This window comes from Oryzias latipes, chromosome 4 (assembly GCF_053564925.1).
Source record: "Oryzias latipes strain Hd-rR chromosome 4, Olatipes_Hd-rR_3.1".
NCBI lineage: Eukaryota > Metazoa > Chordata > Actinopteri > Beloniformes > Adrianichthyidae > Oryzias > Oryzias latipes.
Genome location: NC_136240.1, coordinates 3,152,695 through 3,165,043, shown reverse-complemented (window position 1 = coordinate 3,165,043; position 12,349 = coordinate 3,152,695). Strand labels below are relative to the sequence as shown.

The following is a 12,349-nucleotide window of genomic DNA, read 5'->3' as shown; positions in this document are numbered from 1 at the left end:
TGCTCAACTGACATCATGGCAGGGGATGGAAATTTTCCACATTACCTCTGGAACCAGTATGATTATGGCAGAAACAGGAGATTCTCGAAAAGAAAACCAAAAACCTCATATAAAAACTTATTGCTGTTTGCTTATTGTTGCTTTTATTGTAGTGATTCTGCCGTTTTCTGTTTTTGTATTTTTGAGTTTGACATGGGCGTCGGCACATGTGGTTGGAAAGGGTCACTCCATATTTAGCTTTTGTTGCATCAGGCGTCATTAGGATTGATCCTGCATCCTCTGCATATTAGACAGGAGCCTCTACTGCTGTGCGATGACCCCCAATGTGGAGATTTCTCTGACTGGAGGACCACAGGTTTGTTTCCCCTCTGCTCAACCAACCAAGTGACCACATCGCTCCCCGTGTCCTGATCAGTGCTTAGCATAACAGTTCTGCAACAAATGCATGTGTAGAATGCATTCAGCCTGGAAAAATGAACTTTTTCTTTTATTATTCTATAAAACTGGACTTATTTTTCTACGAATCTTTGAACTTTAAGGGTTTAAAAAAGAGAAAAGTTTGAAAATGTTAATGTCTGAGAAAACTCTTTAAAATGTGTAGTGAGGAGTTTTCCAGCCTGTATAATAGTTGTAAAAAAGTAAAGATGAATGGTTTGTGGAATTTTCCTTTGGTGCGTTACTTTTGAGTCTGTGAGTGATGAGGGTCCACTGTAATGTTAAAGGTTTACAAAAAGGGAAACCCAACGCCCTGATTCACAAGCGAACTGTGTTCTGAGAAGATCAAATACAATCTCCCAAAATGAAAAAAGAGCAAAACAATTTACTCTGACCTCTGCTTGCAAAATCATGCCTGAATAAAAACTAAAACAACAGTAAATGATAACTTTGAATTATTTTTTTGTTGTTTACCAAATTTCAAATCAAATCAAACTTTATTTCCATAGCAAAAACTAAAACTAATGCCACTCAAGAAACATAATGAAATTTTTAAATCAAAATGAAAAAAACACTAAACAAATATTTGGTTTAAAACCCACACAATGCCGACAATGCCCACTTTGTTTAGAGCAAAGTGACTCAAAATAAAAGGCTTTTTAAATCAGACTTCTTGTAATCGTAACTTTTTTATGAACATAATGCTTAAACAGAAGGTTCTATGACCCTGATATGATCACGTATGGGGATAATGTCCCCGTAAATTAGAACAAGCTAAATGCCCCCGGTCATTACTGAAAGTAAAACATACCTCCATGAGGGGCATTGGAGGTGTTATGATGGCGTCTAGACGTCGATCTGTGCCATGGCGGACAGACATCTTTTCCTCTTTGGTTTGGTTCAGTCTGGGGCCCTGGATGTTCAGATCCTGTCTTCCACGAACCACCAGCTCCATGCTGTGATGCTCTGCAGAGGGGGGAGTGGGAGCTGATGATGCTCAGACCCAAGCAGACAGTGCCATGCCAGTGCAGTGGCACAGAGATGAACCCAGAAATGGATTGATCTCTATCCGTTTTCCTCCTAACGTTTACATTTCTCCACAGGTTTTCTTCACTGGTGTGTTCAGAGCTTCCAATTTGGAGCTATTGATGCACTAAGCAGGAAAATGTGTCAAGAAAACACAACTGTGTTTCACTGCATTCATATTTCTAAAGAGGGGACAACATGCTACATTCTGGAAATGATACCAGCCACAGAACAGAGCAGCTGAGCTGAAGATACCTTCAGTGGTCTCAGACGAAGACAAACTCAGGTTGTAAGTCACTCCCACAATGCTTAGCTGACCCGTTCTATGTGGAAGCAGCTTCAGGCGAGCCTGAAAAGCAGAACACACATTTTATACTGCCATTAAGTTCTGTCAGCAGGGTGAGAAGGATCCATGGAAAACCAATGAAAATGACAGAATTAAAACTTTATTGGTTTAGCGCCTTTCATTCGTGTGAAACACAAAGCACTTCACATAAAAGCAAAGAAAATACTCATTGAAAATGACATTTATACAAAATTAGCAGCCCTCCCTCCCCCGGTTCCACCCTCCACCCGCTCAGTTCCCCACATATAACCCTATAACAAAACTGAGCAAAGACTTAAACAGTCTGGCTCGGTTCTGCTGTGCAGAAACAGTAATATGAAGATCCATTTATTCCAGTGACGGATCGTGCATTTGTACTACCTTCAGTAGTGCTACGTTTGAATCTCTCCACCCATCATTATGCATTTTTATGCCTCTAAATAAACGGAATAAACAAATAGAAAAACAAATCTCATTATGCAGTGGACACGGGGACGGTCAGCGCCAAACACACAACTCTGTACGTCTGCTTCATGATTCACTCAGATTTTTCTGATGAAGGAAGTCAAGGAGATCAGTGGAAGATGTTCCATGGATACATTACAGTCAGTCTGTTTTTAACTGAGACAGATCTAAAAGTGCTCCGTGTCTCTGTGCCAAACTGGACAAGGCTGCATGTGACTTCCTGAAACTTGTGCCCAATCAGAAGGTCTGAATACCGTGACGTTGTCCAAGCCTGCTAGAAGGCCCAGCTGACACCAACTCAGAATCTGATTGCTTGAAAGAAATGAATGTCCGACATTGTTGTTGAATTAGAAGGCCTGCAGAACGGGCCTTGAAGGCCTCTTTAGCTCTGACCCTGCCTGGCAGGACAGCTGAAATGTGATTGGGTAATTGCTCCAATGTGAAAATACGTCTGTCTGGAAGCAGCATAACTGTCATAAACTCAATAAAAGGAATGGACAGACCATTTGGAATGATTTCATGAGTATGCATTGACAAAATATAGTTAACACAGTATTCAGATATTTTTTAGGCCTTCAGAGAAGGCCTTGAAGGCCCTGACGGCCCACTATAGATTTATTCCAAGGCCCAACCAGACCACGGAGCGCAGGCTTAATTCGCATCAATAGTCTTGCCTCAGAGGTGAATTTCTAATGGACCTCTTCCGCTCTGCAGAAACTATGTCCTAGACAACAACAGGTTTTTTTGGATTAAAAATGGGATCATCATAATTATAAGACCACTGGAAACACTTTTAGAATAGATCAGAAAATGATCAGATGTGTGTTTATTTCTGCCTGGCTGCCTATTAAAGTGCTACCAAACATGATCTGAGGTGAAACTAAAGGGCTGACAAATTGATTTTACCATTACTGGAAGTACAATGAAATAAAATAAATCACCACAGCTGAGGTTCCGATGGGCCACGTAAAAAGACAGAAATGTTGTAATTAGGTTAATTTCAAACATTCCTAATCGTTATAAGTCAAATCAGTCCAGATCATTGAAGCGTATGGAAAACTCCAGTAAATGAAAAGGCTTAAAACATAGACGCATGAACCAGAGACCCCCAGGACTGCAGAACTACAAACCCACCGGCAGAACCCCAACTCCACAGAACTGGACATGAACAGAACCACAGCTGGAGATGTTTGATTCTGGGTTCCATCATTCAACTCACCATTCTGGTTTCTTCCGGATTCAGATGAAACTCCTGGATTATCTCTGTGGTGACAATGTCATCCTTTGATAAATTCTGTATAAAAAAGGTACAAAATAAGCCTGTTCAGCAACAAATGTATGGATCAAACAAACAACACATCTACACTCTTTGTAGATCATCTTACTGGAGTTGTTAGGGTCTCTTCATTACCGATGACCTCTCCAGTCAGCTGTTCACTCACTGGCTCTCTTATGGATAAAGACGAAACGTGTGGACTGAACCTCCAGAGGAGTGAGAGCTCGGACAGAGCCAGAGAGACCTTTAGAGGGTTCCTGAAGGTCACTTCCACAATGATAGGCTCTGTGGAGACACAGACACTGTGGATCAGAGATTAACAACCTCTGTACATAACATGACATGCTTATTCCCAGCCAGCCAGCACCCCCACAAGCTACTGATCAGCCCAACCAAGATGAGACGTTAGAGACCAGCATCACGCCTCAGTCCCTTACTGGCTAAAGGTCTCCCCCAGGTCATGGCAGGCCTGTTCCAACATTTTGATCAGGACCTGGGGCAGAACTGAACACTCACCCTTCAGCACAGCCAGTGGCTGCCGCAGGTTTTCTGTCTGGCTGTTCAGGCAGCACTGAGTGGGCTGGAAGCCAACGGGAACGATGCCTCGGTTAGCAGCAGCAACAAGCTGCTCCTCTAGACGGCTCCACATGGCTGACAGCTCCGGGTCGTACTCCTGATCCAGAGACACGTGCGTCGCCGCCTGCTTCTCCCCTGCAAAAACAGAGTTATGTATGTACCTCAATCAATGGTGACTGAGCCCTAAATGTCAGGGGTTCAAATCCCAGGCAAAACAGTTGCTGTGTCTGTGTGCGCAAGACAACCCACAAAGTTGGACAAAAGACTTTTCTGTGTATTTTTTTTTTCAATTTGTTTTTATTGCAAACAAATAGAGAATTGTTACATACATGAAATACAATGAAACAAAGATATAGTTTCATATTTGTAATACAACATGGCCAGTTTTTTATTTTTATTTTTTCAAACACCTCGAACCCCCCCCCCCCCCCCCCCACCCTCCATGGTTTGCAAGACAAGGATAAGATATATATTGTCCAATATAACAAAAGCATATCTCTATGTAATCAACTCGATGGCCAAATCGATCAGCCAAGTGGCAACATAAAAAAGAGAATTATAGTAACATATATAGCTGATGTGATATTTATATGTAAGAAAAAGAATAATAATAATAATAATACTAACAGTGCTAATAATATTTAAGAACAGTTGGATTATTTTAAACTATAAATTACTGAGATGTGATGGTAGAATGTGAGGAGGCCTCAGGTAGAATTCTGAGTTTGTCAAAGTGATCTAAAACCGGGCCCCAGATTGAGAAAAATTTGTCCTTTGATCCCTGAACTGAATATTTTATTTTTTCAAGTTGTAGTAGTTGCATAAGATCCGTCAGCCACTGGGACACCCTGGGTGGGTCCTTAGATTTCCAGTGCAGTAATATACTGTGCTTTGCTATTAGAGTAGCAAAAGCAAGAATGTCTTTGTGTCTTTTTCTTAATGTATCTGGGTTTTGGTGTGAAACACCAAATATGACTGCCTCTGCACTAGGCTGTAGACTGATATCTAGAGCATCTGATAAAGTTTTAAAATTGTAGACCAGTAGTACCATAAAAAAAAAAAAAAAAAAAATCATTTGAATCAATTCTACATTCAAACAGAACGCCATTCATGGATCAAATTTGCGTACACTGCCTTGGTTTTACCAAGCCTCAAAGTTCCTGTTTGACGTTTGTCCAAAAGTGTGTGAACCTGAAGCTCCCACCGCTTTTCTAGACCTGAACACGGAGGACGTTGATGAAGGCTTATTTCATTTGAAGAGTTCCACAAAAGCGGCGGTGAGCAGTGCACGTCTCCATGTGTGGTTCAGTCTCCCAGGGAGGAACAGCTGTTTCCTTCTTTACTGATTCGAAAAAATGATCCCAACTGTGACTCTAGAACTGTTCCACGATCCGAACCGTGATTTAGTGGTAATGTCAAAGTTAAAGAGGAAAATACACCTTCAATATTCCTCTATTCACCTCTAATCAACCCTCTAAATGTAAGAGAAATACACCAATAACTACTGGTATGTTCTTCCTAAAAGGTTGACAGTTTGGGATCCCGTGGGTGGCCTTAACTTCTGTGGTCTGCATGCACCTCTACGCCCACATTGGTTCTTATGAGTTCTCCTACATTTTGGAGGGCACAGTAACAAAACAAAATTTAATTAGGGGATAAATCCCATTGTTTTTGAGTCTGTGAGTCTGTGAGTCCCACTTTTATTCTGAAATTTCTACTGGGCTGAGCAGCTAACTACCTAACAGAAAGTAATGTCACAGTGAGCTGTGGAGGCAGCATGTTATTGCTACAAGAGAAGCTAGCAGCAGTGTTGCCAGAAACTTTGTCTTTACTACGGTTCTCCTTCCTCTAAACACACACAATATGAACGCACACTCCTCCCTCCACTCTGACACCCGCCTCTGTCGCTGCATGCGCGCTCCTCTCCTCTCCTTTTTTCCGCTCCGTCTTTTCACACAGGCACGTGCGGTCCCCAACACACACGCACACACAGGACGGAGCGGAAAAAAGGAGAGGAGCAATTCAGACACCATGCTCACTATTTTTTTTTTTTTAAACTGAGAATATGACGTCATCGATTTCACAAAGTCATTGATATGAGCAACAGACAAAACAGATCGCTTACATAGCATGATAGCATCGTAGCATAAAGCATCGTAGCATTTAGCATGGTAGCATGATAGCGTCTTGGCATGATAGCATCGTAGCATTTAGCATGGTAGCATGATAGCATCGTAGCATTTAGCATGGTAGCATGATAGCATCGTAGCATTTAGCATGGTAGCATGATAGCATCGTAGCATTTAGCATGGTAGCATCAGTGTGTAATGACACAGCTGTCTTTTAATTAACTCTTCATTAAACGTTCTGTTGCTGCTCTGAGTCAAGCAGGTTTATCCTCCAGTTCTTTCTGGATCCTGGTAAAAATCCTCACATGTTCTGCTGATTCATCATCTTAAACTAAAACCTAAACGGAGGCAGCTAGCAGAAGTTACGGGGATGGGGGGGTTGTGCGCGTTAGTGTTTTTTTCTCCATCTCGTGGAAGTAGCTCCTCTTTGCTAGCTCCTGTTTTCATATCAGATATCAGAGACCAAACAACCCAAAAGAGCAGAGAGCTGGGGAAAAACAATCTCAATTTTCCTGTATATAAATCATCTAAAACAACAAATTTGAATTAATCAATAAAAATCGATTATCACCCAGCCTTAGCCTGAAGTCGTTCCGGTGGATGTATCAGGTCTCTTGGGATCTGGTATAATTGTGGCGGGTTTGAAGATGGTGACTCTACAGCCTGGGATAGTCATGCTGAAGATGTCAGCTAGACACCAGCTAGCTGTTCTCCACAGGTTTTCTGTACTCTGGGAGACCCTCCACCAGGTCCCACTGCCTTTTTCAGCGCCTTTAACACCTGCGTGTGGTGTCTGTGGGATTACAGGGGGATTTTGAAGGTGAGTCTGCGTTTAGCCTGTCAAAACTGGCCTAGAAAGTGTTCAGGCTATCTGGAAGGGTTACATCCTGGGGGTCAGTGGTTGCTGGAGTTCTCCTGTGGTTTGTGACAGACATGCTGCATGTGGTGTGGTTGAGGTAGTAGCCTTCAATTTTCCAGGAGTGACCCCTTTTTGCAGCTCATAACGTCCTCTATTGTACTTCAATTGGTCTCTGGACTTGAAGGCCTCCCTCCTTTTCTTTATTATTTGCTTTACGTCCCCATTAGACCAAGGCTTCTGGTTAGGAAACGTGCGCACAGCCCTGGGACGTGCACAGATGGACATGCACCAATTGACGTAGTCACTAATTGTCTCAGTGTTTTCGTGAGTGTCATCTGCAGCTACTGTACTTCCGAGGTGCTCCAGTCTGTGGCCTCAAAGCAGCGCTGCAGAGTGGCCTGTGAGCTATCCATCCAGGTGCTAATGGTTCTGACTGAAACTGGGTTTGTTTTCAGCCTTTTGTTAGAAACTGCTTTGGGCCAAATTGACAGGTGGTCGGACTTTCCAAAGTGGGGTTGTGGCTCAGCTGAAAAGGCATTTTTGATGTTCCAGTAGCAGTGGTCCAACATTTTGTTTCCACCTGTGGGAAAGTTCCCAAACTGGTGCAGTGGTTCAAGTCCCCAACACTGATAAAAGCTGTGTGTTTTCATGTGCACTGATCATGTTGTGTAACTTTATCAGTGCAGGCTCCTTTTTATTAGTGGGGGATATTCACAACACTCGCATTGATGCACAGCAGTTCTCTGTGCAAATAAAACGTTCTCAGCCTTCAGGTCAGACATTCCAGGGTTCTCAGAGCCTGACTTTGAGAGTCATTACACCAGGATTGCTTCACGAAGCAGGTGTTCCTCCTTCTTGTGTCTCACACCTGTCCTCCGCACGTCGGTCCTCTCTGAAGACCATGTAGCCATCCGGTGGTAACGCCTTGTTGGGTGTCCTTTCTCCCAGCCATGCTTCACAGAAGCACAGAGGCAAATTTGCACATCTCTTTTTGTAGAAATCTGGGCGTGAATCTGGTCCATTTTTTTTTCCAGCAACTGGGCGTTAGCAAAGAGTACGATCAGGAGGGTTAGCCTTCCATTTCTAACCAGGCGGCAAAGCCTCCCGGCCACGCCTCCCCGTCTGCTGCATCTGCTTCTTGTTCTCCAGAGAGCTCCCCGCCAGGGGCCGGCCTTGCATCCAGTCCGAGTATACGCACAATATGCACATTCATCTTTGCGAAAGTTTGGATGTTCGTTTTCATGAGAGAAACACAGACAGGCTGGAGAGTCCGTCTCCAGCAAGATGTCATGAAATGGGCGGCACCCTCAAGGAGCGAAAGGTGGTGAGAGATTGAGTTATCTTACTTCCAGGTAGGAAAATGAACTGAAAATAACTAATATTTTATCAAAAATCCTTCTTCAGTGTGCCAAAGGTAATTTATGATCATATATATAAATATAGTTTACTCTGAAAGGCTTAAGAAAAGCAGGATCTAGGCCCTTTGAAGTGTCTCATGACGTCACAGTGCGCTCAACAAAAAACCTTTGAAAAGAGGTCACATGACCCCTAACATCAGATCTCTTCAATTACCTTGAGCGAGGCGAGGTTCGTGTCCGAAGTAGACCCTTGTAGCAGCGCTGAGGATGCATGGCAGCGGCAGCTGGGGGAGACTCTTCACCTGCTCCCCCATCACACTCTACAAGAACACATAGATGGGTCAGTGTGATGCAGCAGGAGGCCTGCAGAGTAACTGCAGCCTGTCACTGGTTAGTAGGAGAGTAACGAGTCATTTTAACAATTCAATTCATGCCATAGTTTGTGGTTGACGATATGATCAAAGTTAACAACAACGAAGCATCATTCAAACACCTCTTCCCCAGAGCGTATCTTAAGTTTTCCTCTGTAGTTCACTTAACGGTCCACAGATTGGGCCACCTAACTCTGTCGACGGGGACTAGCAACTCCTGCATCGGTTCTCCACCACAGAGCCCGCCGGATCACACGCCTCCCCCTAGTTAACACTGCAGTCAGCGGGAGGATGGACACCCATACCCGTCATGGTGACTCTGGGGCTCGAACGTGTGGATGCAGCAATAACATTTTAAGCAAAGACACACACTGACTCACAATTGAGGCCCCCGAGGCATACAGGCATTGTGCGAGCTTCACCATGAAGAGTCTGCGACGTCTTTGCTAAATTCAAAGTGTTTCCCAACATTGGACGGGAATGATGGACTGATCAGTTTTAATGACATCACATGTGTGTTGTCCACTGATGCACTTGGCCGTTCTTACGTCATAATAAAATAAACCTCCTGTGTCTTAATACCCAAATGGTATTTTCCAATATTGATATACCGTATTTTCCGGACTATAAGTCGCCCTTTTTTTCATAGTTTAGCAAGGGGTGCGACTTATACTCCGCAGCGACTTATATTAGAAATAAATTGAAATAAATACATTGTTAACCCTCCTGTTATGTTCATTTGTGAGGAACAGAGATGATGTTTCTGGGTCAATTTGATGTTTGAGGTATGTTAAGTGTTAAGAGGATGTTAAGTGACTCAGAGAATCAGCAAACTTTTTTCACAGTAAGATCTTGAAGGCTAAAAACATAATATTCTATTTTCCAATGATTTCATAGATTCAGAAATGCAATAAAAATGACAACTGTTTCTACAAATACAGGATGAAAACAGAGTATTAGTTGGCCAATGATGCTTCATGAAAGGAATAAATAAATAAGTATGAGAAAGAATTACTGTGAAATTATGAGATAAACAGTCTGCTATGATTGTGTCATATGAGGTTGTGCAAGTTATTATGTCTTGGTCTCAGATTTTGTCAAATAAATTTCCCGTCAAAATGCGACTTATAGTCCAGTGCGACTTATCTGTGTTTTTTTTTACTTTATAATGCATTTTTGGACTGGTGCGACTTATACTCCACAGCGACTTGTAGTCTGGAAAATACGGTATATATTTGTTTCATTTTGAAACAATCAGACTGTAAGAGTAAGAGTGTAAGAACAGATTAATGGATATTCCCCTAAGGATTAAATATTGGATCCAGACTTTAGTGCTCTTTAAATCATTTGAAGAAAACTTCAGGATAGATGAGCGATGCTGGTGCCTGCAGCACTCAGTAGAGATCAACCACAGACACATGAAGCTCTGTGGCACAGCTTCCTCACTCACTGCAGTCAGAAAGAATAAAAACCAACTTTTTCTTCTACTTTAACCCTTGAGGCCTTGTTGAGCTTTTTTTTCATTCCTATTTTACTATTTGCTTTATTGATTTATCTTTCAAACTGTTCTTTGTTAATATCCATCTTTTTAGTACAACCCATCTTCTGTTTTACTGACATATTTTTGATTTTATTACACAACGTTATAAACCCAAAACTGTCCAATAAACCTGTGAGCTGAACAATTAACAATAAACCTGAAACCTTCCAAAAGAACGTAATTAAAAGTGGTGCATTTTTTAATTTCTTTCTGCAAAAATTGCGACCAAACAGTTTTTATGTTTAATGGCAAAAGATCCAACATGTAGAGACAAAATTAAAATGTATAAATTCACAAACAACGCAAAGACAAAGTCAAAACTATGTGAAAGCTGTCTATAAAACCAGGCAAAGCCCCACTTAAAGCTCCAAGGACTTATATGATGTCATTACTTCTGTTGTTTGTTTAAACTAAAAACTTTTTGAAACCTTGATGTTAAATTTTTGAATCAAATCTATACTAATGGGGGGGGGGGGGGGGGGGGGCTCTATGTCACATCATTCAGCAGAAGTGATGGGCAAACTCACCCACAACCATTAAAACCATCCCATTTTAGGTAACATTTAAATGTTAAGAGCTTCATGATAATCAAAGTCCTGACATCTAGAAGCTTCAGCCCCCAACAGCCTGTTTCAAAAGGATCCATCCCAGTTCCCAGAGAACCAAAGAATTCAGAAAAATTAGAACAGTAGGCCTGCACAGTATGCCGCAAATTTATCGTTATCGCGACATCAAGCTGTGCAATATGCATACCGCAAAAGACGGCGAAAATCGCAATAAATGGTTACCTTGACCCTTGTGCTATCCTAGGCACTTTAACATTGGGAGTGGGGTCATCTAGACCCACTAGACAGTGCTTTGAACCTTTTTTCTTCAATGATTTGTGATCTTCACTGGTGTCCATGGATTACATGAAATCTTTCCACCTTTATCCACCTTTGTCATGGTAGGGAGAACACGTCAAAGTAAGGGGGGGTCATCTAAGATAGCACAAGGGTTAAATGTGCTAAAACAAACTCATGGCAGCTTGAAATATTGAATAAATGAAATAAATCCCTTTATGCATTTAATCAATCGGAGGGACCCGTTTACGTTGTTGATCAATCAGATGAGCCCTTTTATGTTTGATGTTTGCCTCCTATGTCGACGAGGGTCATTTGGAGTATAATTTTTAAACTGTTGCATTGAAATGGAAATGATGTGTTTGGCTGGTTTGATATTTGTTTATATAGAGCTGTGACGGTGTCGGATTTTTCATCACCGCGGTGATGAACCACCAGGGTTAATTCAGGAAAGATGAATGTGTTTAATGTGTTTATTATAGCTCCATTCACGCGTCATATGAAAAACTTAAAAAAAAAAAAACGTGCGGTGATGAGGTTATCACCACAGCCCTATGTTTATATACCGCAAATTATATCGTTATCGCAATATTAATCACCAATATCGCATATCGCGAGTTTTCCTCATATCGTGCAGCCCTAAAGAACAGAATAAGCTTCTGGGATCTGGACTCCTCATCTGCTCTTCCAGAAAACAGTGTGAATGTGAGACTTCCACTCACCTTGTGAACATAGAGGTACTCTCTGAGAAAAGCCGCCTGTTGCGTGGCCGTCTGCTTGCTGTCGTCGTTTAGGATCTGCCTGAAGGCGCTCACTGCACTCTCCGGTTGGCCAAGGGTGAAGGACTGGCGGCCAATGGTAAAATTGATGTGATCTTCTGCTAAAGACCAGCCTCGATCCTTATAGACCTGCATGGCCTGAGTGTAACACCGCAGCGCGTGTTTCCTCTAAATCAACAAAAGAATAGAGCGTTGGTATCAACGTAGGGGAAAGACAAAGAGGGACATGAAAAGATCTTACTCTGCAGTGGGCAAGGATAGTATTCAGACCTCTTTCAGTGTTTCACTCTTTGTACCATTGCAGCCATTGGACAAAATCAGGAAAGTTCATTTGATTTCTCAATAGTTTCCACTGACTGAAACATCTT

At 42.2% G+C, this 12,349-nt stretch overlaps 1 protein-coding gene across 2 annotated transcripts in view; it reads right to left on the bottom strand.

Moving 5' to 3' along the window:
- Positions 1–12,349, bottom strand: part of trappc8 (trafficking protein particle complex subunit 8) — a 43,807-nt gene that overhangs the window by 12,233 nt on the left and 19,225 nt on the right. For both annotated transcript variants that reach the window (XM_011472980.4, XM_011472977.4), the window contains exons 13-19: positions 11,925–12,149; positions 8,664–8,769; positions 4,044–4,238; positions 3,637–3,812; positions 3,471–3,545; positions 1,717–1,810; positions 1,247–1,401 (exon numbers count right to left, since the gene is read on the bottom strand). In XM_011472980.4, coding sequence (XP_011471282.1) covers positions 1,247–1,401; positions 1,717–1,810; positions 3,471–3,545; positions 3,637–3,812; positions 4,044–4,238; positions 8,664–8,769; positions 11,925–12,149 — 1,026 coding nt within the window. The remainder of the gene's footprint in view (positions 1–1,246; positions 1,402–1,716; positions 1,811–3,470; positions 3,546–3,636; positions 3,813–4,043; positions 4,239–8,663; positions 8,770–11,924; positions 12,150–12,349) is intronic.